At 53.1% G+C, this 25301-nt stretch overlaps 9 protein-coding genes across 9 annotated transcripts, besides 1 other annotated feature; 4 read left to right on the top strand and 5 right to left on the bottom strand.

Moving 5' to 3' along the window:
• Nucleotides 1–25301: part of a sequence feature (contig 1.53 1316..51172(-1)) that runs on past both edges of the window.
• ANIA_03205 (aldehyde dehydrogenase family protein) lies at nt 199–1787 on the top strand (the record flags this gene model as incomplete). The annotated part of the gene is made up of 2 exons (XM_655717.1): nt 199–996; nt 1164–1787. The coding sequence occupies 2 exons, from the start codon at nt 199–201 to the stop codon at nt 1785–1787; spliced, it is 1422 nt and encodes a 473-aa protein (XP_660809.1).
• Nucleotides 3690–5721, top strand: ANIA_03206 (GMC family oxidoreductase). Its single transcript, XM_655718.2, has 3 exons — nt 3690–3836; nt 3898–4623; nt 4692–5721. The coding sequence occupies exons 1-3, from the start codon at nt 3797–3799 to the stop codon at nt 5651–5653; spliced, it is 1728 nt and encodes a 575-aa protein (XP_660810.1). The 5' UTR covers nt 3690–3796; the 3' UTR covers nt 5654–5721.
• On the top strand, nt 6828–9154 carry ANIA_03207 (uncharacterized protein; the record flags this gene model as incomplete). Its single annotated transcript, XM_655719.2, has 9 exons — nt 6828–7309; nt 7496–7509; nt 7590–7662; nt 7713–8044; nt 8119–8262; nt 8318–8532; nt 8609–8806; nt 8870–9013; nt 9068–9154. Exons 1-9 carry the CDS (start codon nt 7128–7130, stop codon nt 9152–9154), a joined length of 1389 nt encoding a protein of 462 aa, XP_660811.1. The 5' UTR covers nt 6828–7127.
• ANIA_03208 (ferric reductase family protein) lies at nt 9450–11498 on the bottom strand (the record flags this gene model as incomplete). Its single annotated transcript, XM_655720.2, has 1 exon — nt 9450–11498. One exon carries the CDS (start codon nt 11496–11498, stop codon nt 9450–9452), a length of 2049 nt encoding a protein of 682 aa, XP_660812.2.
• Nucleotides 11888–12522, top strand: ANIA_03209 (copper transporter family protein; the record flags this gene model as incomplete). Its single annotated transcript, XM_655721.2, has 2 exons — nt 11888–11974; nt 12043–12522. 2 exons carry the CDS (start codon nt 11888–11890, stop codon nt 12520–12522), a joined length of 567 nt encoding a protein of 188 aa, XP_660813.2.
• Nucleotides 13127–14428, bottom strand: ANIA_10385 (uncharacterized protein). Its single transcript, XM_050612522.1, has 2 exons — nt 13831–14428; nt 13127–13767 (listed from the first exon to the last, which is right to left on the bottom strand). The coding sequence occupies exons 1-2, from the start codon at nt 14361–14363 to the stop codon at nt 13320–13322; spliced, it is 981 nt and encodes a 326-aa protein (XP_050468434.1). The 5' UTR covers nt 14364–14428; the 3' UTR covers nt 13127–13319.
• Nucleotides 15331–17724, bottom strand: ANIA_10386 (uncharacterized protein; the record flags this gene model as incomplete). The annotated part of the gene is made up of 5 exons (XM_050612521.1): nt 15331–16093; nt 16146–16243; nt 16397–17096; nt 17149–17312; nt 17371–17724. 5 exons carry the CDS (start codon nt 17722–17724, stop codon nt 15331–15333), a joined length of 2079 nt encoding a protein of 692 aa, XP_050468433.1.
• ANIA_03210 (sugar porter family MFS transporter) lies at nt 18995–21611 on the bottom strand. Its single transcript, XM_050612520.1, has 7 exons — nt 21063–21611; nt 20634–20939; nt 20439–20582; nt 20296–20386; nt 19972–20239; nt 19573–19911; nt 18995–19516 (listed from the first exon to the last, which is right to left on the bottom strand). The coding sequence occupies exons 1-7, from the start codon at nt 21478–21480 to the stop codon at nt 19181–19183; spliced, it is 1902 nt and encodes a 633-aa protein (XP_050468432.1). The 5' UTR covers nt 21481–21611; the 3' UTR covers nt 18995–19180.
• On the bottom strand, nt 23689–24347 carry ANIA_11378 (uncharacterized protein). The gene is made up of 3 exons (XM_050612519.1): nt 24216–24347; nt 24001–24144; nt 23689–23936 (listed from the first exon to the last, which is right to left on the bottom strand). Exons 1-3 carry the CDS (start codon nt 24265–24267, stop codon nt 23761–23763), a joined length of 372 nt encoding a protein of 123 aa, XP_050468431.1. The 5' UTR covers nt 24268–24347; the 3' UTR covers nt 23689–23760.

Raw genomic sequence — 25301 nt, 5'->3', positions numbered from 1 at the left:
GCCTCCCGGATGGTAGATTAAGCTTTGAGAAGCTGATCTCTTACTGGTTTCCTGGCTGAAACTGCCGTGCTGCAGATCCGATCCGGTCTATATAATCGGGCTGTATCTTGACACTCAAACTCCAAACCTTCATCTTATATCCTTATCTTTTTTATAATTCTCTTATACAATACGTTAGATTCTTATACCATAGACATCATGCTTCTTGACACTACTACATTTCACAATGTTATCAACGGCCAGTTGACATCCACGGCCACTACCCGCCACTCCCTGAACCCAGCTACCAAGAAAGAGAACCCGGCCGTCCCGGTCAGCACGGCCAAAGACGTCGACGACGCTGTCTCTGTCGCAAAGACTGCCTTCAAGTCATGGTCGCGCACCAGCTACGAGGAACGCCGCAGGGCGTGCCTCGCCTACGCCGACACCCTTGAAGCCAACAAGGAGGCTCTGGCGGCACTCCTCACCCAGGAGCAAGGGAAACCGCTCGACCAGGCCGCCGTCGAGGTCGGCATGGCCGTCACCTGGACCCGGCAGTTGCCCACGATTGAGATCCCCGAGAACGTCATCCAGGATAAGGAGGAGTGCCGGATCGTCCAGCGGTACACGCCGCTCGGCGTGGCGGCCGCTATTGTGCCCTGGAACTTCCCCGTCCTGCTGGCAGTGGGCAAGATAATCCCCGCTGTTTACACGGGAAATACAGTGATTGTAAAACCGTCTCCCTACACGCCGTACTGCGCCCTCAAACTCGCCGAGCTGGCGATCTCGCACTTTCCGCCCGGCGTCATCCAGGCGCTCAGTGGGGGAGACGATCTTGGGCCCATGATCACCGAGCACCCTGGGATCGACAAGATCTCGTTCACAGGCTCGACGGCTACTGGTAAGAAGGTCATGGCCAGCGCGTCGAAGACGATCAAGCGCGTCACTCTCGAGCTGGGCGGCAACGACGCCGCGATTGTCTGCGACGACGTCGATATCGACAAGGTCGTTCCTAACGTGTGTATCCCCCCGACCGTTTCCCTTATAGCATCGTCTCCTGCCCGAATCAACCTGCTTGAGAAGATGCTTGACCAGCCAAGCCCGACCCTTCCCTTACCGCGTTGTCTCAGCCCGAACTCTATCCCTCCACCCCTATAGTAGTCTCTAGCTAACAATGGCGGCAGCTCGCTATCCTCTCCTTCCTGACCTCCTCGCAGATCTGCATGATGATCAAACGTCTCTACGTGCACGAAAAGATCTACGACAAGTTCCTGCAAAAATTTGTCGCGTTTGTCTCCAACTTCAAGGTCGGCGCCGGCACGCAGGAAGGCGTCTTCATCGGCCCTGTGCAGAACGAGATGCAGTATAAGAAGGCCAAGGACCTCTTCTCCAGCATCGAGTCCGAGAAGCTCTGCGCTGTCTTGGGCGGCACAATCACCGCGTCTGACGGCTACTACATCGCGCCAACGATCATCGACAACCCGCCCGAGAGCTCGCGCGTCGTGCAGGAGGAACCGTTTGCGCCTATTCTGCCGGTGCTCAAGTGGTCCGACGAGGACGACGTGATTGCGCGTGCCAACGGAACCGACAGCGCTCTGGCAGCGAGCGTCTGGAGTGTGGATATGGAGCGGGCGCAGCGTATTGCGGGGCAGCTGGCCGGAGGGTCAGTGTGGATCAACTCGCACTTCGAGGTCAGTCCATTTGCCCCGTTTGGGGGGCACAAGAGCTCGGGCATTGGCGTGGAGTGGGGGCTGTCGGGGTTGTTGGGGTACTGCAATTCGCAGACGATATGGATGAAGAAGGCGTAGCCGTTGGATGGGATTAGGCGTCTGGTGTAGGTACCTTGCATTGGCTTTTCATTTCATTTTTTTTTCTTCTTTTAATTACCCAGTAGACCATAGATATTATTTATTGAGATATATGTTGGATCAAGAGCTGTTATATTGATTAGTGGTATTTAAATGCAAATATTACTTGAACTAGCAGGCTATGCAGCTAGCGCCAGCAGAATGCAGAGACTGAGGTCTCGCATCGGCGATTCGGGCTTTGCTTGTCCTTTTTCTTTTTACATAAAGGTGCATGAGGATTTCCAATCACCATTGCGATTTGGTCCTGGTGCTTCGGGGAATTTCCAGTGCATCACATCTGCACAGGACGAAGGGGGAGGGAGCCTTGGCTTTCCTGGGAGTGCTGGTGATTGGAGCACGCTGTTTGCACCTATCAATTTCCCAGAGTAATACCGCCATAAAGACGAGAGAAGATGATAGGATTCATCTATTACTTTTGTTATCATGGTCAATCTCATGCTGAATGAAACAGTGGACTGTGAACATCACGCCTTGGAAAGATATCGCACCATTCAAATAAATAGATGTATACTGTCCGCGTCTTGATGCCCAATATATTCGGCAATCCGCCAAGGACACCTTGATCGATATAGCTATAAGTGTCTGCCTTCCGTTAGGCCGTTTACCGGAACCTACGTGTCTTCTAGGCATGGTAAAACCCTTCCGCTCTCCCGGGCGATGGCCCGTCCCCAGACCTGCGGTAGATACACGGAGACATTATAAGACAGAGATTTACGCGTTGTATGAGTCAGTCTGCGGGCGCTGAGCAGGAACTATCTTACTGAGTTGAGATGGACTGAGTTATCCTACCAAGAATAGATCCCGCAAACACCGCCGCGCCCAACAACCGGTGCAGCAGAACTGAGAAGTCGACGACAGGCTGCCCCGCCACATTAGCGGGGTGGATTATCTTCGGGGAAACTGGAACTATACCCGCCAGTCTGGTCGTGGGCCAGACTGCCAGGTTGGCGTCGTGGCTAATCCCAATGCGGCTACGGGTTGGCGTTTGCCCTAACTGGACGGGGGAGGCCTAAGAGTTCACCATAGGCTAAGAGGCTAGTCTGGGTTGTCTAAGAAGGATCAGCAAAGCCAAACCGGCGCTTGAAGTAGTGTGAGTGTGTGGATATCCGACCGTTAGTTGCATATATTGGGGCCTAGCCAGTATCTCGTAACCCAATTGCATAATCGCAAGTGCCATTGCCTCTACGAAGACTGCTTCTCCAGCAGAGTTGCTTTTCTGGCCTGTAGATTGCCAGTGCAAGTACGGCGAATTTAGGGCAACGATTGCAGAATTTGCCTGCCTAACGAACATCTAAGTGCCAACTGCAGCCAAGTTAACTGGAAAGCCAATTGTAGCCCAGTCAATTGTAGTCAAATGTCAGCATCAGTGTCAAGTGTCAGAACTGTCACCGAGTGCCATGAACGATTCCAAATTACAGCGAGAATCCCCACGGCTCCACCATTACGAGCCAAACTGACTGGACGATAGTCAGCGATCATCCCCTGTCCACCCCAGTATACCGCTCTCAATTGGCAGAGAAGACAGTGAGCTCCGCCCGGATCGAGCCCGCCGTCCGTGTCAGCTCGGACTACGGCCGCAACTAATCCGTTCTCCGTGATGATCGACGCGGTGTGTAAAACATCACAGAGCGGAGCTCGGGACCAACAGGCGCAGCTCGTCTTTGTCAGGTGTTCTTGTGGCACGCTGGCAGCTACCCATCTGCCCGGAGGCTAGGATAGGTCTTCGGCTGGAATGCGAAGTCAGACACGTGTAGGATGCAGCGAGCGGAACAGCCGGCATATAAGCCCCTCGCCGGTCGCCAACCGCGCTCGCGGCCAGATAAGATCAACTGCTCCTTTCTACTGGGTCCTTGAATCTTAGGGTTCCATTGTCGGTCACCTATACTCGTTTTAACTGTGGTCTTTAGCTCTGGTGTATACCGGGATACAGATCCGAAAGGCAAGCCACCATGACCGCCCACCCAACCTGGGACTTTATCATTGTTGGAAGTATGTCCATTCACTGCAAAGCTGCCATATAAGTCTTTTTTTCTGAATGCTGACTCTTCAGGCGGCCCTGCGGGCTCCACGCTCGCCTCGAAGCTCGCCCTCAGCGCCGCGCAACCGCGCATCCTCCTCCTCGAAGCCGGCCAGCGTAAAGACGACCGCACCCTGCGCGTCTCCGGGAACAGATGGACGACTTTCCAGGAAGCCGACATTAACTGGGGGTACAAGACCACGCCGCAGGAGCACTGCAACGGGCGGGAGATCGACTACAGCCGTGGAAAGGTGCTCGGCGGCGGCTCGGCCATCAATTTTGGAATCTACACCGTCGGCGCCAAGGATGACTATGACGCCTGGGCGGAGATCGTGGGCGACGATCTCTTCAACTGGGAGAACATGAAGGAGCGGTTCAAGGCGATTGAGAACTTCGACACATCGATCAAGAACGAGGCGTACCGGTCGTTTGCCGCGCCCAAGAGTGAGGACCACGGGCGAGACGGGGCGCTGAAACTGAGCTACGCCGAAGAGTGGGAGGAGGATCTGCCGCTCGTAATGGATGCCTTTAGGCAGGCGGGCGTCAAGTGGAATATGGATCATAACTCGGGCGACCCGATCGGTGTTGGGTTGGCGATCAACTCGGTCCACCGGGGTGTCCGTAGCACGGCGAGCGATGTGATTGATGACACGCTGGCGAAGCGGGCGGATAACCTCGAGGTCCGCACAGGAATGACGGTTCGAAAGGTGGTTTTCGACGGCGACAAGGCTGTCGGCGTCCAGGTGGGAGACGAAGTTTGTATGTATACCCAACCGCGTCCCTGTTTCTCCGGGACCGGGGGCCATGGCTAGGGCTAACAAACGCAGTCTACGCCAGCAAAGAGGTCATCCTCTCTGGCGGCTCTCTCGACACGCCGCGCATTCTTATGCACTCCGGCATTGGGCCGGCAGACCACCTCAAAGAATTCGGCATCCCCGTCTTTAAGGACGTGCCCTGCATCGGCCAGGGGCTGCGAGACCACCCCTTCGTCCCGATCTGCTACCTCCGCAACCCGTCCACAAACGACCGCAATGCGTTCTACGGCTCGCAAGAAGCCATGGACGCCGCAATGAAACAGTGGCTGGTCGACGGATCCGGACCTTGGGCACGCCATGGCGCCCAGCTGATGATGGGCTGGCTGAAGAGCGATGCGGTGACCAAGTCTGCCGAGTTTGCCGCGCTACCAAAGGACGTCCAGACTTTCTTGAACAGACCAACAGTCCCTCACTATGAGGTCTCGGCCGGGTTCCCGCTGCATATGCTGGCGCCGGAACTGACCAAGGACTACAGCTATGTCTGTCTTCTTGCCTTCCTGATGAACGAGCAGAGTGCCGGCGAGGTCCGACTGCAGTCGTCCAACCCTGAAGTTCCCTTGCTCTTTAACGCCAACTTCATGGCGCACCCGTACGATCGTCGTGTCTGCGTCGAGGCTGTTCGGGAAGTTTTGGCTGTGACGAACCACCCTGCCTTTGCCAAAGATACCGTGAACATGATCCTTGGCCCCAAGTCCGACAGCGAAGAAGATATTTTAGACCACTGGAGGAACACGATCGTCTCGTCCTGGCATATGACGGGGACGGTCAAGATGGGCAAGCGGGGCGAGCAGGACGCGGCGGTGGACAAGAGCTTCAGGCTCATGGGAGTGGACGGACTGAGAGTGGCGGATATGAGTGTCGTCCCCGTCCTGGCAAACAACCACACCCAGGCCACGGCGTACGTTACGGGCTCGACGGCGGCGGACGTGTTAATCAAGGAGTATGGGCTGGACTCGACCGTGAGCAGGCTATGAGTTTTGATATGTTGTACTAGATAATCCGTTCATAAAAGAAGTTAGGCAACGATGATCATGTCTTATTATACCCATTGCACAGTACCGGTTTATTCAGCCCAAGTCTAGCCTCTCCTACCTACCCCGGCCTGCCAGGTGTATTGCAGGCGGGCTGGTTCAGATGTCGAATGGTCCACATGTATATAGCGTATAATGATTGGTTACATTGGTGATTAGCAGGATTGCTTGAAGATTAGTCCGGGCCTCCATGAGAAATCTAGGAATGTAGTGGCTCCGCGTGCGGCGGGTGTTGGTTCAGTCATCATAGTCCATTCCTGAATTATCGTCACAGTCGTTCCTAAGCGGCAATATCCGGAATGAACGGTTCTTCCATGAGTGAGATCGGAGTTACATTCGGATAAGCAGGAAAGAGTGTATGTTTTCAAGGCTGGTTGCCTCTCCTGTCAGCCTGGAGCTACTCAACAGGCTCCATTGCTATAGAGCGCTTGTAATCCTGCAGGCGGGGTTGGCCGGTTATCTACGGAGTACCGGTATGATATCCTGACAAGATACGATCTCGCTGCTCGCCCCTGTCTCAAAGTTCAGCAATCAACGGCAGCCAATCTGCCTGCCCTGCCCCGTACATGACGCAATCAGCTCGTCTGCTTATCCTTCCGCGAAATCCCTTTGCTAGCCGCCCAAACGTAGATCTTCATCAGCGCTGCGCATCTCAATGCGCTCCTATAGCACGTCTGCAACCAGGAATTCCTTCGTCGCAGCTGAGGACAATGGTACTGCTCGCATATATGCATCAACACTCAATGTTGAGCCACTTACCAGCAAGCGGTAATGTCAATCATATACTGCGCTTCCCTGCTGTCTCCTCTCCGCGCTTGGGGGTATCAGATACTATGGAGAACTAGCGTTAGCTGTTACCCCAGGTTCGGTGTAGTGGGTTCCTCGAGTTCCTTAACCAACCTTCAGACCAGACTAGCTTAGTAAGAGGCCCCTGGAGTAGGTTTCATCGCCCCACGTGACAGATCTGTAACTGCCAAGAATAAATGAAAATTTTTGATTGGTCCAGAAAGCCGAGATCGCCACTAATTTATTAGTCATTCCTCAGATTTGTATACTATTCAGAGCCTCGGCAGGCCGCGAACAGCTTGGCTATTAGGTAACAGGTCGGGAGAGAGTGGAACTGGCAGCACACAGAGATTTCATCCAGATCCAAAACTGAAGCTGAAAACCCGGGGTAGGCCATGAGTCACTTGTCATTTGTCCCTGCCGCTGTTTTGCTGTCACCGCCGTAACTTTCTCTTGCATCGGAATTGGAGTCGCGTTCCGAGTTCTGCTTATAAAGTACAGATATACCATTGACTGTGGGCAGTCAGTTGGGTAGGGCCTACGTACCCATACTGCTACTCCAGTTCGCAAACCGTTCATTCGCAAACAGCGAGTCAGTCTCAAGTGCCGGCAGGTGTTGAACAAAGACAGCATGTCCCAGTCGATCGTCTCCCAGTCCCGCATCTCCATGGACTATGATCCGGGGCGCAACGGTGACGGCAGCAGGACCCAGGCTCAGGATGAAGAGAAGCACGAAGATAAACAGGCCCTGCCGCAAGACGTCTACGGGGATGAGCAGAATGCAGAGATCAAGTACAAGGTGCTGAGCTGGTGGTATGTTTCTTTTTCTCTTCGTCTCTTTCTTATATGTCTTGCTTTCTTGATTCTTATGTTCTTTTATTTTATCTTATTTTTTCCTTACTTTATTTTGATTTTGATTTCATTATTTTTCTTTCCTTGTCTTCTGCTCAGCTTATACAATATTACAATGCTTCCTCTCAGCTACTAACTGATTACCAGGCAAGCTGGATTCCGTGAGTTAGACACTCTGGGGTGCCTGGAGCAGCGCGTTTCCAGCTGCTTGAGCGGACTGGAGTATACTGATGAAGCGCAGTAATGGTCGCCGAAACCGTCTCAATCGGGATCCTCTCTCTACCCAGCGTTGTTGCTGCTTTAGGTCTTGTCCCGTAAGTCATGCCTGACCCGGTTCCTGTCCGCGCCATTCTCACCCCGCTAGGGCTGTGATCCTCCTCGCCGCCATCGGACTCATGTCCACCTACACGGGCTACACCATGGGCCAGTTCCGGTGGCGCTACCCGCACGTGCAGAGCATGGCCGATGCTGGTGAAGTGTTGGCCGGTTCGTTCGGCCGTGAATTCCTCGGCATGGGCCAGCTACTGCTGATCGTCTTCATCATGGCCTCTCACCTGCTGACGTTTACCGTGGCAATGAATACGATTACGGACCATGGAACCTGCACCGTTGTCTTTGGCGTTGTGGGACTGGTGATCTCGTATGTGCTGTGCTTGCCGAGGACGAGTGCAAAGGTCTCGTATCTGTCTGTTGGGTGTATGTCTAGTCCAGCCGTCCCGTCACGCTCTACTACACTTGGTGAGCTTACATCATGTGCTGACCCGGTGCAGCGTTCTTGAGCGTCCTCTCTGCCGTCCTGATCGTCATGATCGCAGTCGGTATCCAGAAGCCCTGGAAGGGTGAGCTCGACGCCGTTGTCGACACGAATCTTTACCATGCGTTCCTGGGAGTGTGCAATATCGTCTTCTCCTTCTGTAAGTCGTGTCGACCCCTTTGATCTCCTATGGCCTATCTTCTAAACATCCTTAGCCGGCCACGTCGCTTTCTTCAGCTTCATTTCCGAGCTCAAAGATCCGCGCGAATTCCCCAAATCTCTCTTTCTCCTACAAGGCACAGATACGATCTTGTATATAGTCAGCGCGGTCGTAATCTACGTCTACGCCGGGCCGGACGTGACTTCTCCGGCGCTGGGATCCGCCAGTACGGTTGTCGGAAAGGTCGCGTACGGGGTTGCGCTGCCGACGGTGAGTTTCTTTGGTTTGCCCACTGGGCCTTTGTCTATTGGAGGTGAAGTGCGAGATGGCTAACCGTTCAACGCAGATCATCATCGGCGGCGTTGTCAACGGCCACGTTGCAAGCAAGTACGTCTACGTCCGTGTTTTCCGGGGGACCGATCGGATCCACAAGAAGGATATCATTGCTGTGGGATCCTGGGTGGGCATCACCCTTGGCTTGTGGGTTGTCGCCTGGGTGATTGCGTCTGCGATTCCGGTGTTTAATAACCTCCTGAGTTTGATTGTACCTCCTCCCCACCATACTTACATACTCGTGGCGATAATATGCTAATACGCATGGCGGCAGGCATCCCTCTTCGCCAGCTGGTTTACCTACGGCTTCAACGGCATGTTCTGGCTGTACCTGAATAAATCGCGGCTGTTTGCGAGCCCGATGAAGTCCTTCCTCACGGTTGTGAACTTCGGTATGATTGCGGTTGCTGCCACGATTGTAAGTTTTCCCGACTTGCCCTCGCCGGCTGACATGAAGCTAATGACCATTTAGTGCGGCCTCGGCCTGTATGTATCTGGACGCGCACTGCATGAGGACTCGAGCAGTGCGAGTTTCTCCTGCGCGAGTAACGCCAGTTGAACGCAATTCAACTCGGCTCTTGCTAGGCTTGATTGGAGATTCTGTACATTACTTTGATATTAGGAGTACTTTTGCATAGTCGGGCTGGTTAACATGACTACCTGGTGTGCCGTTGCTCCTTGATTTATTCAAGGCTGTTGCGAAACTGGTTTAGGGGACAATCCAGTCCGGGCTATAATACATCTATATTTGTCTTACAAAGCTCAAACTAGAACAAACAGATAAAGTGGGGTATATTTCGGTCTTACAATATATACAGAGAATCTCAACCAAGCAGAGCCAGCTCCGCTTCCAGCTAGAATTCCAACCGATCATCATGCACCAACTGCACATCAAACCTCTCCTGACCCTTCCACACCTTACCCGGATCATTGCACGAGGCAACGGCGCTGCGTAGATCACGGATCATGCCGAGGGGGCCGCTAGCAAAGACGCGCGTTGGGCCGGATACCGTGCGTGAGACAAAGTCCGTCACCTGCGCAGCGAGATCGGGGTGGTTTTTGTCCCCGCTGGCTAAGGAGGCGGCCGACGAAGGGGCGTGGATGGTGAACGTGGAAGTTGGGGTTGGGTCCTGGTGTTCATGAGGCGAGACTGATGGCGTCGAGGGGGAAGACGGTGTCTGGCAGTTAACGGCGGCGTCTGCCTCCTTGGAGAAAGGGTCTCCCAATGCTGCGACCGGTTCGGTGGAATCGTGAGCCCCTCTGGTGACGAAGATGCGAATGCGGAAAGTTCGCACTGCAGCAGCAGCCTTCTTCAGCGTCTCCAGCTCCGGCTGGATCCAGTCTAGGTCGTCCTTACGACGGACGACCCAGACGAATTCAAGGAGGCCCCGGCGCTGTGCCTGCTGCGCCAGCCTGAGCAGGAGAGAAAGGACAAAGGTCACGCCGGTTCCGCCTGCAACACAGAAGACGTTGATTTCGTCGTCACGGTAAAAGTCCTCGTCCACAATCGACTGGCCGTACGGTCCGTTCAAGACCACCGAGGTTGCTTGAGCTGTCTGCGCCAGCTGGGCGAGCCGCTTGGTAATCCCGCTCCGGGCGCGGATGATATAGGTATGAATCTGGCCCCGCGGGTTCGTCCCGGGCACACTGGCGGGCGTCATCGGATGACTCTGCCAGACGCTCAGAGCGGGAAAGCAGAGAAAGAAATGCTGACCGATCTGCCACTCGTCGTGGTTGTGCTCGAGCTCGAGGCGGACGATGTCGCCGTCGCGCGCGCGCTGGAAGACCGTCATGCGCGCATTGGGAACGTGCATGCCGAACCCGTGGCTGGTGTTTGGCGTGTTGAAGTGGTGCATCGTGAATGTGCGCGCTAGCCTGATACCGCGGTCGAGGAACCAGACGACCAGCGAGGCGATCATCCAGCAGTAGAGCTGCGCCCAGTGGCCCCAGCACGCGCCTATGTAGACCATCGCCAGAACATAGTGCAGTTTGCGGAAGACTTCGTACCCGGTCAGCCGGATCCCCCACGGGGTGCTAAGGGCGACCATGACTGAGAGCAAGATCATCGCCACAATGCCCCAGATAATGTACGTCTGCGCAACCCAGGTGTTCCACGCCGACGGCTGCGGCTGGTAGAGCTTGCCCTCGATGATCGTCCAGCCGATCGTGTGGAGCGTCGACTGGATGTAGATGATATAGCCGAGCCAGCGGTGTAAGAACATAAAATGGTGGTAGGGGATCCCAGTGATGAGCGAGAGCAGGGACTCTCGGCTGGAGAGCATGACGGCGAGCGGCGTGAGCGCGAAGGCGAGCACGCCGATGCGGTCCGACCAGGGCCCGAGCCCGGTGCGGGTGTTATACACGCCGGGCATGCCCTTGACGGGGCTCATCCATGTCTTGTAGGTGATGCCGACAAAAGTGAAGACCGTCAGGTAGCCAATCAGGATGGCGAGGATAAGGAGCTGCAGCCGCGTCGTGTGGCCAAACACGAAGGCGCAACCGCTCTCTGGGAGCAGGTACCGCCGCGTCATGCTCTTGATGGCGGTACCAAACCGGTAAGGAGCGTTCTGGCGCGGCCGCGAGTCTTCAAGAAGCGCTTTATCATTCTGGCAGGACTGTGAGTCTGCGAAATGCGTTCTGTCGACAGGGGCAGAGGCCCGCGTCAGAGGGAACAGGGTTCGTCCAAGGACGAAGAGGAAGAGCAGGCCGCAGATGACGGCCCAGAGGATGAAAGTATAGAGCATGCCCAGGTCATGCTCGTGGTAGACGGCGTCGAGATACTCACAAGCGCCCGCATCGTTGAGGCAGGGGACCTGGCGGGCCGCATAACCCCAGTGGTACTCGAGCTCAGAGTCCTGCGAGAAGTCCTGGATATGGCGTTTGACGGCGTCGAGGTTGGACATGGTCGCTGGCGGGGCTGGGAACGTCTCGAGCTGTCAAAGCAGGGAGATCGACCGCATTATATTTTTGAGAGCAGTCCCCGTTTCCCAAAGCAGCATCACCACCCTCATTAACATGGATCAGACCAGGTGTGGAAAAGTCTCCACATTGAGCAGATTAGGGCTTTTGTCTGTCCTGTGACTGGCTGAAACCGTCTGCCAAGCCCAAAATGTGCTCAAGTCTGCTTTATCGCTCCACCCTGAACTTAATCTAATCAGGGATCGAGGCCGGGACGGCAATCGGCTATAAGTGCCTTCAAGCACCTGGTTTTCTTCACAGGTTCCCCATTGCAGCCTTCCTCCACCGTCCGCCAGATATCGCCATCTTTCCGGGTATCCAGACATTCGACAAGATGGAGCACACACACTCAACGCTCCTCCCCCGCATGGCCGGCATGGATATGTCCTCGTCAGCGACTAATGCTTCCTGCTCTGTCGAGGTAAGTCGTATCACGTGACTTGATACTCGAATGAGATCATGCTAATTCGATCTTTTGGAACGCTCCAGATGCTCTGGAACTGGAAAGTGATCGACTCATGCTTTCTTTCATCGACATGGCACGTCACTACAAAAGGCATGTTTGCCGTCTCCTGCATCGGCGTTGCGCTCCTGGGGGTCGCGCTCGAGTTCCTGCGGCGCGTATCCAAGGATTACGAAGAGAGCCTGCAGCGGCAGTTTCAGCGGCATGCGATTGCGCAGCTTGACGACCCGCTGGTGTGCGGTGTGCCCGCCAGTGTGGTCACCTACCGAGCGAGCCCGCTGCAGCAAATTATCCGGGCGGTACTGCATGTAGCGCAGTTCGGGGTGGCATATATCACCATGCTGATCGCGATGTATTACAACGGGTACATGATCATCTCGATCTTTATCGGTGCGTTCTTGGGCAAACTCTTCTTCGACTGGGGGCAATATAAGGTCGTGCTGGGGCAGACGCAGGGACCTGCAGCGGCTAAGGTCGAGGAGGAAGCGACCAAGTGTTGTGGCTAGCTTTGCTGTATATATTTTAAATGAAGCGCAGGCGCTAGAAATTTCATTATAATTGGCCCAGTTGTAAGTACGTGAACAAGCCATTGACCGCTGCGGAGTCAGGCATCTCTTACCGGCAGCGGCAGCCCTACTCGAGATCTATAGGCCACACTCGTGACTGGGTGCGCGGTGGGCAATTTTCAGCCAAAAGCACCACTTGTAACAAATAAGACGCGAATGGAGCTGTACAAAGTCACAGCCGGATTGGATGATGTTAAAGGATGTTGAATGTTCACTGTTGTTGAAGTCTGAAGGTGCTCATCAAATGAAGGGTGTATGAATGAGCGACAGACGAATATGACGGGAATAGTATGAACGCACCAGAACATGACCATGACGGATATTGGCACTGGTACTGTGGCGGCTCTCTGCCTAGGGCTATGATACCAGTTGAGAAAGGCCAAGCCGAATATACTGCTTTGGCAAACAGCATCATCACCGCGGCAAGACTAAGAAGACGCACCTGATTGATGATACTTAATTTATTAAGTTTCAATTTTATATTTATATTTTTCTGTTTCGTCATTCCCTTTTCACTTTCCTAATATTTTTATTTTTATTTTTGTCTTGTGGTACAGCCTGTCAAAGTACATAGTTCTAGCATTTAGTGAGATTTGATTGTTGTTAGCCCCTTTTTATTAAAAAAAAAAAAACCTCAAGGTACACGTTCTACTAGAATATGCTATAAAGTCATTTTGCAGTGCTTGGACGATAATCGACATAATGAGGAATTTAGACCTCGAAAGACCCATGGTGCATTACACAGCAGCATCCCTGGAGTTAGCCTCTGGATGCGTTCCGGGCACGTTGCAATACCCGAGGGACTCAGCAAAGCCGAAGCTTGTGAAAATGACGACCGTAGGTGAGAGATACGGGTCTTGCTCAAGACGCACAAGGGCAGGGTTGATATGCACTGTAAACTGGCTATTCTCCAGCTCATTGCGAAGATCACCGGCCTGGTCAACGATGCCGCGCACTCGCGTTTGAAAGTCAGCATTCTTGTGCCCGGCCACCGGCGGACAATAACGACGTATCAAGTCCGCGGCCTTGTTGCTGGGGAGCGGCATATCAGGGCACCATATATTGTCGCAGAGGTGCTTCCAGACGCCCGAGACGCCGTATTTGAACCGACGGTCCGCGCGGCTCCCACAGACGTCTTCCCATCCTTTAAATATGTCGGTCCATAGTTCATTGAATTTCTCGACCCTAGAGAAACGGGGAGTATTAGCGAATATGGTTGCTAGGAAATCATGATCAGGGGCGTCTCACAAGGCTTTTGCCTCATATCTTTCTTTGTCCCGGCGGAGGAGTTCTTCGGCGACTACGTAGTATTTCTCTCGAAATTTGTTCGTTTCAGCGCATTCGGTATCCAACTGACGTTCTCGATTCGTTGCCACCATTTCGATGTCTTTCTTATCCTGTGCAAGGGTATCATGGGCATCCTCTAGGACGGAATTCGTAGTTTGCAGTTCGTCGTTCTTCTTCACCAACTCGCTCACATTTTGGGCTAACTCCTCGATCTCCTTTCTGGCTTCATCCAGGTCATCGTCCAGCTGATGGACGATATTCACCGCGCGATTCAGTGCTTGCGGAAAGCTCATGTTTGAGTCGAGGCCCAGGGAGAACAAGAAGTTCTGCCGCTCAACTGTATAATGCCGGAGTGCACGTCTGGCGGTCCTAGTAGCGGTTGGGTTCTCGCCGTCATCGACGAACGGAGCAAGTCTCGCGAGGTAATCAGCTAACGCCTCGGTTTCATCCCTGGACGCCCCCGACTTTCTGGGTTTCTTTGAAGCCTTCGACATGGTTATGTTAAGGTGTGGTGGATGAAGCAAGACCAGGATGGCTGAGGGATGGGGTGAGAAGGAAGAATGTGATGTTCTCCATGTTTTGAGAGTGCCGGGTTAGGCTGGGCCAGCTTTATACTGATAGCCGCATCACGGCACCACAATATATTCCCAGCTTGCCAACAGAACGCGCAGCTTACAGGGTTTCAGTAAGGAGTTGCAGCATAGGCGTTCCGGTGCCCGGTCTGTCGGTCAAGCGTGGACCGATTAGACCGGCAACGGTTTCTGCAGCTGAAATCCCAGCTGAGAGAAAAGGAATTTGAGAATTTGACATTCAACTGTTATTGGAGGAGAGCAGGGCAAAGGGGGTAAAATCATAATAATCTTCCTTATGAATCTGTTCTGACTGAAGGTCTTTTTTATCAACCAGAGTCTGACGTCCCGGCCCGTCCAGAATGGATCGTCACACTGCAGTGGAAATCCCAATCTGTGAAATAAGCCTTTTACTCTATCTCTCTATTGGAAGCACGTGAATAAGAGGGTGAAGCGGGTGATATCCATTGATCATGACATGTGCGTCAGTACCTAGCCTAGTGGTCACATGGACCAGACAGTCCAATGACTGACAACCACATCCTCAATAGCGCCCGGGGTATGCCTACACGACTGTTCTGACATACCGGAATTTTCTGGCGGCAGACCTGCCATGAAGAAAATCGATGAATGTCAGACATAAGGTTCACCCTGACTCTGGCCGATGCTACCCTGCTCTAACCAAGTCCCAGACTGCGAGACGACGAGACTCGAACCAACTTTAGGGCTGCAAGGTTGCGTCAGACCAGAGCACACTGGCCAATTCTTCTGTGACGAGCAGCCTGGCATGTGTGTTGTCGGCACACACGGATCCTCCCCACGCAGGCAGGGCGCTTATCGCATTGAACGCAGGATGTGTTGAGCAGGGATGAACGAAAGAGAAGTTTGTAGCTCACTGGTATTCCATTCCATCCTCAGGCTTCATAACTTTCCTATTCGAGAACGCACAATGCCACATCTCTCCGTTCTGATACGCCTCGACTCCCCACTTCAGCCGCTGATACTCCAGGTTCGCTCTATCTTCATCCGTCTGACCCCTGGGGTGACACGCCGCAGCAATAGCCATGCTGCAGCTCCCTGCAACCGGCATGCCAGACTGAAACCTCCCACATCCAAAAAGCACCAGACCCGCTGGCAGTAGCATTCCCACACAAAGGCCGATCACAATGGCCGGTGGCGAATACCCGAGGGTTATGGTATCATAATCAGCATTTCGTGTCTGGGGGTCGCTGTAGGCGATGATCCGCACGAGATACAGACTCTGGGACATGAGCCAGTGCAATAACGCTGAGACAATGATAAGGGGAACGCCGAAGCGGAAAGGTAATGATAGAAAGTGCGTTCGGCGCTGATGGCCTTGAGGCTTTGACGAAACGCGGAGTCCCTTTCGGTGAAGCGAGAAATTAACCCATTCGCCGGACAATGCCATATTGGTGAGGATGCTATTGGACATGAAGTAGATTCCAGAGTAGATCAGTTGTGGGGTGTTGGCAATGAGGACGTTCGCGATTAGATCACGAGGCCAATAGAGTGACTCGATCAAGGTCTGCGAGGAAATAACGGCGAGCCCAGACGTCCACACGCCCTCAGTGTTTACCATGGAAGCAAGTCCGCGAGACAGCAGGCCGACGCAAACAGCTGTCGATGCCATGTATCTGCCACTGTTAGTATGGTTGATGTATCTAGGAAGGCAGACGAGTGACGCACACGAGGAGACAGGTGACCCAGCGAGCCCTAGACAGAGATGTCCAGCGGCGTTTTGGCATCACAGAATACCGCAGCGGCTTGATTTCGGACTCGCCAGGCTCTTTGGTAGGGCCAGCAGAGTATGCCCACCCGTCAAGTTTGTCGGACATTGGAATGCCAATACCGCGCAATCTACGGATGCAGTATCTCGTTGCCTTTTGGACTCTCGACTGACATTGCACCCGGGAATCCTGCCCAGTTCTTTCGGCCACGATCTCTCTCGTCAGAAGACAATTCCCTTGAGTCGTCTCATCCGGCGACCGCAGAAAAGAGCCAATCCCATCCCCAATAGTCAGCAGCGGTCCGTCTCCGAGCAGAGATGGGGCCAGACAGATCAGCAGAGCCTTGACGAAATTCACGCAGATAACGACAATTGCCAACGGCAGGCTGTACTCGAGCGTGCACTTCTCGGCTGTGCGCTCGGCCAGGCAATAGTCAATCTTGTATCCGCCCACTACCCATTCATCGCCCGACTTGACCTTGCCAACGCTGCCAGTACAATAGTAATCGTCATAGAGCTTATCGAGCTTATCGTGGCATATCCATTTGTACGGCACCGTCTCTGTGTACTCCCCCATTCCAGGGATGCGCGCGGTGTCGACGTAGATCACTGCCGTATCTACTGCCGGCACATTTGTACTCCCATTGAAGGTCTCGCTGACCAAGACGACGCTGGCGTACTTGGACAGAAAAGTGGTTTCGTACGTTGAGATGCAATCCTCCGGCGAGAGCCTCTCTAGCTCAGCTGCCATGCGCACCAGCCTTGGTGCGGATGCATAATGCTCTGTTCCGTTCCAGCCGGGATCATATACGTTCGCGACGTCGGCTGGCGTGAGCGAGGTAAAACTGGAGTTTCCAATGTACACATCATAGGAGTTGGCGGAGAGGCTCGAATAGACAGTGGAGTTATAGCTGTTCAGGTGAGTCCTGGCTATCCAGTACCGCGGGAGAAGGGGCGACGCACAACAGATGGAGCGGAACAGAGGTTAGGGCTAGACTGAGCCAGAGCAGCATTCGAAATCGCGGTATTCTCCGTAGGTTGCGTATACTGTGAACTCCAATATCAAGCCACTCGTTATCTGCGTGCGCGCGATCGATATCCTTGCGCGTGGGAGCGCTGAGGCATTGCTACCGTGCCACCTGTCAATACTCTCATGCATTGTGTGACAATCCAAGGCCATCATACCATTCCAAAATTACTCGCGCTCAGCAAAAGCGTACTGAGCACGTTGATCAACAAATGCACGCACGTCCCAAGTTCCTTCGTGCGGTCGCAATTGCCCGAGTAGAGCACTCTCTGGTCCTGGTCGGAATGACGGAAGCTCGCCCAGCAAACCATGACCAGATTTAGAATCAGGACTGTAAACGAGGTGGCCGACCCCAGGTACAGGGTCGCTTTCCATCCCCCTAGTCCCAGTATTTCCCCACACGTGCGATCTGCATCCGGATCGTGATAACTGCCGGATGCTGGAGAGCGGAGCTCGCTATCTTGGCGCAAGGTTGTGAGCTCCGTCGTTTCCAGGCTTAAATCCCTCCTCATTCTTGCTACTGGTGCTTGGGTGACCTGGAGGCATGGGTGTTGGCTGCGGCGCGGCGGAGCGAGCGAGAAATTGGTGAGCAAGGTACCGCAGACACCACAGGTACTTATTATATCTCTAACGTGATGACCACCCACAAACCTGTCCCCTCTAACGGATCATGTACGGGCCGTGAGCTAGCTTTGCCAATCGACAGGCTGGACAAGAATACGGCCCCCAAGCTAGCGAGTTTAGGGCATCTAGGATATGGCGCCAATACGATCGCGGATGGGCGCTTGCAGCCTTAGCTGAGGGTGATCATGATTGCAAGACCACTGTAATGCGATAACTACTTCGGAGTACAAATGAATATTGAATCTGGATTCCATGACTCGCACTGAGAGGGGCAGATTGACTGGCCATGTCACAATGTCTGTTGTGGTTCACTTATATACTCGTTCGTCCTAAATATAGAGCCTATATGTTTGAAGCTAATTGCTTAATAAGTAGACAATTCATAGCAGTCTATTTATATGACCAATGAGCAGCCCTTTTTTTTTTGTTCCTGACAACAGGATGACAATGTGCCAGATATGGTGCAGGACTGTAACAGCTTTCCTCTCAAGCTCATATCACGTTCTGCCTAAGCTTCATAAGCGGTACTCTCATGCCATAGCCAAGCTTATCTAGAGCGTATGACACCCCGGGTCGCTGCATCACCGTGTAAAGGGGCCAGACTGTATATCATATTACGGCGGAAGCCGAAATCGGCGACACTTGGAAAACCAAACATAGACACCTATTAAGGGAAAAATTTATAAAGGAAGCTTTTCGTCATCTGCTACATAGAGGGATAATCAATGTGGGTAAACTATACATGAGTCCTTGATGGCCACGGGCCCCTTCAGAGAGGCGTTTTTTCCCCTTTCCAAACAACCATCAAGTATAGCACAATGAATGCTTATACTTCAGCATAAACGCCCATAGTCTATGCTTGGCAGGGGTCTGGACGGAAGTGGATAGACGCAGCCTCGTGATCTACGTATTTGCGGCAACTCGTGCTGTCACTATTACTGCTAAAGTTACCATGGCTTAGGGCGCTAGGATACAGTAAGCTTTCGACAGGATACTTGACTCAACTAGAGCTTGAGACAGTCGTGTTTTACCCCCGGAGCATGGTTGTGATAGGCTATACCGTGTTACTATACGCAACTAGATAAAGGCAAGTAGAGATATGCATGTATATTATGTCCACTGAGAGTAACTCTCTGAAGACAATAACGAAGACGAACAGGATTCCAATTATCAGGTATCTTAGCGGATTGAACTTAGCATACATGATTATACTGGCCCCAAAATCGGCACCATCCTCGCCGTCTTAAAACCAACAGAACGAGGATTCGCAACACCATAGCTGAAGTTGAAGCTTACGCTGACAACCCTTGCAACGCATACCCTTTCATTGCCTTACCCACCAGCTTAGTGGTACTCATAGAGCTGCTTCTGCGGCTCGACATCCTGTCTGAGGATCCACTTCTTAAAGTACCAGGGCAACATCTCCGCATAGTGCTTCGCATGCTGCGTCGTGGGCACAGAGAACACCTGGTCCAGTTCTTCGAGGGAGAGTGCCTTTGTCTCCGGCAGACAAAAGTATGCTGTTATCCAGCCAAATATGTTCCAGGCAGCGTACCACGCAAATGCACCCTGCGGCGTAAATGCGTCTCTCAACGAGAGCCAGGTCAGACTGACGATGAAGTTGAAGCCCCATGTCGTGGCCGTTGCGAAGGACATGCCGACGTCGCGGATGTAGAGAGGCTGATCGGATGTCAGTGGGATCTGTTCTAGAGGGTGAGCTGAGGAAGGTTGCTTACGAATGCCTCAGCAGAGTATGTGAATGGCACTGGGCCTTCCCCTGGCGAGTAGACGATCATGAACAGGTAAATCCCCGTTGCCACCATGGCGGTGCGAGTCTGCTCGCCCTCGATGTAGAACGAGAAGCCCGTCCAGAAGAGGAAGAGAGCCATGAAGGGGAAAGTGGTGAGGAGGAGGTTCCGTCGCCCGAACGTGTCGATTGTGTAGATAGCCGGTACGGCGAAAAGCCAGTTCGTTATCCCACAGCCCAGGGATACAAGGAGCGCGTTTTCTCGGCTGAACCCTGCGTCGGTGAACATGGACGAGGAGTAATACATGATGGCGTTGACGCCGCAGAACTGTGCCTGTTAGCCGAATTCCGCTGCATTTCGAGTTGCCCAGTGGAATTCTGAGTGTACCTGCTGCATGAACATGACGAAGAAGGAAGACTGTGCTGCACGTCGGTTTCTCGGGACGGTGAACATCTCCCGCCAGAGCTGTTTGCCCTCACGGAGTTTCTCCTCAACTTGCAGTGCTGCATGGATGTAGTAGAGGTCCCGCGCCGCTTGGAACTTCGATGGACGCAGCTTGCAGAGGGCATCGTATGCAGCGTGGTAACGATTCCGGATCATATACCACCTGGGCGACTCGGGGCAGAAGTAGACCTGGGCACACACAAGCATGGGCCTGTGAACGTTAGGACCAGAGAAGAGATGAAACCGGGTCTCTGCAGAGATACTGACGGGATAGCGGTGACTCCAAACATCAATCTCCAATTGAGGCCTTGGAGCGTGTCACTCTGGACATTCATGAACGCTACAGACGAGATATAACCTAATACAGTCAACATCTTAATTCCACCCCAACGTCATCGAGGAGCACTCACCCAGCATGATTCCAAAAGCAGTCCATGTCTGCCACTGCATTGCAAGAGCACCGCGGATAGCTGTAGGAGCGCACTCCGATGCATAGACCGGCGTCGTGGTAGACTTTGCACCCACCGCGAGACCGAGCATGAATCTGCCGAGCACTGTAGACACCAATCAGCATCTGCCTTCGCAAGTTCAACAGGAGGACAAACAGAGGTTCCACCACGTGTGGGCGGCGCACATCCAGAACGTGGCTGCGAAGGAGATGAAGCACGATATAAAGATGCACCCGCGGCGGCCAAAGTAGCGGTTCAGAGGTGCGGTTGTCCAGCATCCAACCAGGCATGAGCAAAGGTACGGAGCACCGTTAATAAGACCCTGGAGCCAGGTGTTGGTGACGCCAAATTCAGGGAAGTAATACCTAAGATTGTCGTCAGCAATATACGCGAACGCTGTGAAACCAGTCTTACTCCTGCGCTCCGTTGACGGCAGTTTGATCCATTCCTTGGACGATGGCTCTTTAAAAAGATCCCATCATTAGTGATAATGAATATATAAATGATGAAAGGGGTAAGACAACGTACGAGCCGGCGCAGAGTACTATCTCCAGTTAATCAATGGTCATTGGTCGTCGGTAGAACGAGCAGGAAAGGACTTACTGGTCATAAAGTACATCATAAACGGCTGATGCCAACGGTGCGTTTTTTCCCTGCGGAGATGGTTCTTGTCCTCCTCGCTCAAGTCTGGAATATCTTCAAATATTTTGGGGTTCTGTGCCACCAGAGCGCCTTTCCGAAGGTCGGGGAGGATGTGCTCGAGACCTTTCTCTCTAGCGAACTGCTCGACATCTTTCAGCAACTGCTCGCGCGTCAAAACAGCCAAGGGGTTATGCAGCTTCGTCTTCAAGGCCGCCTCTTCATCGCCTTGCTTGATGTCGTGCGCCCATTCCCGCGCAACCTCGCCATCCTTCTTGCCCATGTCGCTGGAGTTGGACGACTCGATATGGTAGGAGTCCTGGACTGGAGCCTCCACGCCGATATCCTCATCCTTCTTACCCATGGCGATGATTATAGAGAATCTAGCGTAGGAACAGGCTGGGTCCACGTGATTACGAGGGGCTTGGTATGAGGCTATAAGCAAATGAGAGGAACCGACACCCCGTGGGGAGTGGGTTCAAACGTCCTTTTAACGACCAGCCTTCATGGCCAGAGCAAAAGACGCTTCAGCCCCCACTCCAGAAGTTAAAGAGATCCAGATGGCAGGGTTACAGTGAGCGCTGATGCCGACGCCACTCTCCCCGCGTATTCGATGGTCTTTCGCCGCAACCAACAGTGCTCTCGTTGCGCGTCATACTTCCCCGTCGGGCGCAGCCAAGAGCTCAGGAGCACAGAGGACGGCCTCAATGCGGGTCTTGGATATCTCGGTCTGCAGATGGGCTGACTATTAGTGTCGCGGCCTCGTCTCGGCATATACTAACTCGGGCCATGCTCTTATGGAGGTGGGTTTCCTATGGTAGTGCCTGGACTTCAGGCTCGGGTTCATTCGCAGACCACACCAAGCACGAACGCCCATTCCTGCTGCCAGTTGTAACCTGCCCAGCTTCGCTGATACCTCCAAGTCCAAAAGCAGTCCTATACCCCTAGTGCCAAGGTTTGCCGAGGGCGCAAAATAAATGGTGGCGGAGAGCAGTCTGGGATGAGTCTCGCGATCCAAGCCCCCGCAACCGTCCAAAGGGACCTCAGAAGCCTCTTTAGAATTGGAAACCATACAGATAGAACTACCACCCCGGAAACAGCGACGTCAGCCCAGTCCCGAGTCTCGGCACCCCCGGGGGTCTCGGCATTCTCGGCGCCCAGCCCGGTACGCCACTCATCTCCCCCGGATCCCGGCAAAAAATGGGGCTCCAAGGCGCCGAGTACAAGGCATGCAAGTTTGTGAGGCCAGTCGTGATGATCATGACCTCGTTCATCATAAGGATGTGACTCGGCGTCGTGGCTCTCGGGCACTCCTGGCCCACCTCCTTATTCTGATCAGCTTGGCCGTCGAAGACTGAACGAAAATCCCTCACTTTTTTTCTGGAAAGACGCGTGTTTCCGAGTCGCAGTAAGGCAGACTTCTGAACTCGGACACAGGTTGGCTCTTTTGGTGTGGGTATTGCCAGAATGAGTCAGGATGCAACTCTACATGCGCCCACGTGGTGTCTGGGGCCTGGAATTAGACGACATCGTGAAACTTCGACAGCTCGTCGGTCAAATTTCAAGTAACAGTCGACTGCAAGCTAAGCGAATGCACCTGTGCCGGCGCTTCTTCCATGGGGTATCTGGCCGAGGTTGAGGCGCTATGTCCAGCCGAAATCGGCATCCATCTACCCCAGTTTCCCATCGGCCGAAGCCAAGTCGCTACAAGGGACTATCCTTGGACCTTTCCTTTGAGTGCTAAATGCGGTTGCCGTATACCATGAGACTAGATGTGCTGGTTCCATCGGTAAGCGGGCGCTGAATGGGGATTAATGCGACTGGTGTTTTAGCCCTGGCTATGGAACCCTTCAACCGTTATACGCATGTTTTCTACTATCTGCCCTCCATTTATCAGTTGCAGATCCTACCGCTGTGGGAAGGAGGAGCCCAAAGATCCTTGCCTGATTGTAACTGCTTAGCTGACTGTGGTCAAGGGGCAGATGTAAGATAAAGTATATTCTACCAAGTTAAGACCCAAGCACGCCTTTAACCCCTTACAGTCGTGCGGTGAGTGGCGGGTCCTTTTGCATGAAGTGAGCAAGTTACATCTGGTTTGGCAGTTGGCTAGAACTTTAGACTCTATCTAGAAAAGTTTGCAGAGTGGTGAGGGCAAATTGCCCCTAGACCTAGCTTGCTTTGACTGTCTTTCAGGTGCATGGAACTGGCAAGTCACCGTTTCTCTAATCATTCCTCTCTTACGTTATACCCAAGTTCAATTTTGTAACGGGACGCCATGCCCGACAGTCCATACCATGATTTCAGGGACTTGTTTCTTTCCTACTCCATAAGATTATCAGCTGGAAGAGTCATGATATCACATTTGCTTCCATTATCCGAATAAAGGGCTACAAAGCCTAGATGCTCATTGCGTTGCGAGGACAGTCAAAGGATATGTTCTGTTCAACAGTGCAGATATATGGTGCCCAATCATTTGCTGGAATACAGGCTGCATTCATGCAGTCGACCTTCCCACAACGGCCAGCTCAAGCAAAGGCATGTTCAGATAACCAAAGGTAGTAAGATATGCTTGGATTGGCAACAACTACTGAGACGAGCAACCCCTATAGGAAAACCATGGCAGCGCAACAACACAGCTACCCATTTAACCACGTACACAAAGCCCTTCAACGCACTTATTTCCATAGCAGCAATTCTCGTCCGCGATACATGGTCCCAGATCCTCTGAGCAGTTGGGCCAGTCACTATCCGTGCTCCGGCATTTGCTGGCCGCACAGTATCCCGAACAACAGATCGGGCTGGTGCCCGAGGTGCAGTCGCCTGTTCGCCGCTTAGTAAGTCGACATCATTACATAGGATATTCAAGGAGACTCGTGCTGCTCACCATAAACGCCGATACAGGTCGGGGTAGGCACGCAGGTGGCAACGACGGTTGAGACGGGCGTGGTGAACGTCTTGGTCACGCAGTGCTCGGTCCCGATGCAGGCATCGAATTCACCACATCCGGCGGCGGACGTGAGGCCGGCGTCTAATGGGACCGGTTGGATGTTAGTTTAGGATACGGTAGGTAAGGATACTGGGAGTAGGGTGTCTGCATACAGCCCAGGCCCAGCTGGAGCGCGATGGCAATGGATGCCTTAGAGAAGTGCATGTTGAGATCAGGAGACGTTGAGATCAGGAGACAGCGATGATGTGCTCTGATGATAGACAGTGACTCGGTCGATGCTAACGACAGATACTCTTCGGATGGCGAGAGAAGGGGGAGGATGTCTTTATATCAGCTCGACCCATTAAAGGAAAGATGTTCGGTGTCTCAGCCCTGTCGACCCCATTGGCGGTCGTACTGCAGATGATCTCTGAATACGAGGAGCAGCATCATCTTGACAAGAGGAACTGCCGAGTAGGTGGACCAACACGAGATAACCGCAGCATACCAGGTAAAGTAAACGCTGAGGACAAAGGCGAGTGAGGTGTAGTCCTGACAGAATCTTCCACGGGACATGTGTGTATGTCTTAGAGTTAGGGCTCAGATTGGACGAAAGGACCACCAATCGAGAGAGCTCCTCGTCTATCTGGAGACTGCGAATACGAGCAGTGACGTTGCCTTGAATACACTGCCTATTTATTTCTTCCCCACCAGACAAGCCAGAGAAGCTTACCACGATCCGAGGTTGGGTTCCATTGGGTTACGTGCCCGTGATATCATCTTTGTCGACGGAAGCGTCGAAAAGCGTCGACTATGCACGGCATCCATAGAATGAGATTCTGGTTAGTTCCTTCAGCGGGTATTTCTATAGCATCCTCGCATCTTCCAGTAAATGTGTCGGCTCAGCCCGACACGAGGCGTACATCGCACCCGCCACTTTTGACTCAGTCTCCTCATCTGCGCCTTCAGCAGGTCATTTGTAAAGCAAGCTCTCTATTATCTGGCGTTCGCGGATAAATAAGATGCTTATGCATCTTAAAGCTTTCAACAGGGTTGTAGACTTTATGTCGCCGCGAAATATGAACGGAGACAGGAACTCATCTTTGATATGGTCTGTATACCAGCTACGTCTCCATGCAAACAACTAACCTAGCCACCGTACCATAATGCCCATACTCAAACCTCATTCCTACTTGCTACTAAAAACATCCTTCATCCACTTCTCCACCACTCACCTCAAGATTACCTAAAGCTCACCT

The sequence above is a fragment of the Aspergillus nidulans genome, chromosome VI, assembly GCF_000011425.1.
Source record: "Aspergillus nidulans FGSC A4 chromosome VI".
NCBI classification, from domain to species: domain Eukaryota; kingdom Fungi; phylum Ascomycota; class Eurotiomycetes; order Eurotiales; family Aspergillaceae; genus Aspergillus; species Aspergillus nidulans.
This window is presented reverse-complemented; position numbering and strand designations above follow the sequence as displayed.

Bases quoted from the DNA above. Each gene is read 5' to 3' on its own strand.
- ANIA_03206 (XM_655718.2), top strand. From the start codon at position 3,797: ATGACCGCCCACCCAACCTGGGACTTTATCATTGTTGGAA. The intron at 3,837-3,897 runs GTATGTCCATTC...CTGACTCTTCAG, and splicing joins GGACTTTATCATTGTTGGAA to GCGGCCCTGCGGGCTCCACG. The intron at 4,624-4,691 runs GTATGTATACCC...TAACAAACGCAG, and splicing joins CCAGGTGGGAGACGAAGTTT to TCTACGCCAGCAAAGAGGTC.
- ANIA_10385 (XM_050612522.1), bottom strand. From the start codon at position 14,363: ATGTCGAAGGCTTCAAAGAAACCCAGAAAGTCGGGGGCGTCCAGGGAT. The intron at 13,768-13,830 runs GTGAGACGCCCC...CCGTTTCTCTAG, and splicing joins AGATATGAGGCAAAAGCCTT to GGTCGAGAAATTCAATGAAC.
- ANIA_03210 (XM_050612520.1), bottom strand. From the start codon at position 21,480: ATGGGTAAGAAGGATGAGGATATCGGCGTGGAGGCTCCAGTCCAGGAC. The intron at 20,583-20,633 runs GTTTGTCCTCCT...TGGTGTCTACAG, and splicing joins CCACACGTGGTGGAACCTCT to TGCTCGGCAGATTCATGCTC. The intron at 19,912-19,971 runs GTACACTCAGAA...TAACAGGCACAG, and splicing joins TCGTCATGTTCATGCAGCAG to TTCTGCGGCGTCAACGCCAT.
- ANIA_11378 (XM_050612519.1), bottom strand. From the start codon at position 24,267: ATGCACTTCTCTAAGGCATCCATTGCCATCGCGCTCCAGCTGGGCCTG. The intron at 24,145-24,215 runs GTATGCAGACAC...CGGTCCCATTAG, and splicing joins GCTCCAGCTGGGCCTGGGCT to ACGCCGGCCTCACGTCCGCC. The intron at 23,937-24,000 runs GTGAGCAGCACG...AGCGGCGAACAG, and splicing joins GACCTGTATCGGCGTTTATG to GCGACTGCACCTCGGGCACC.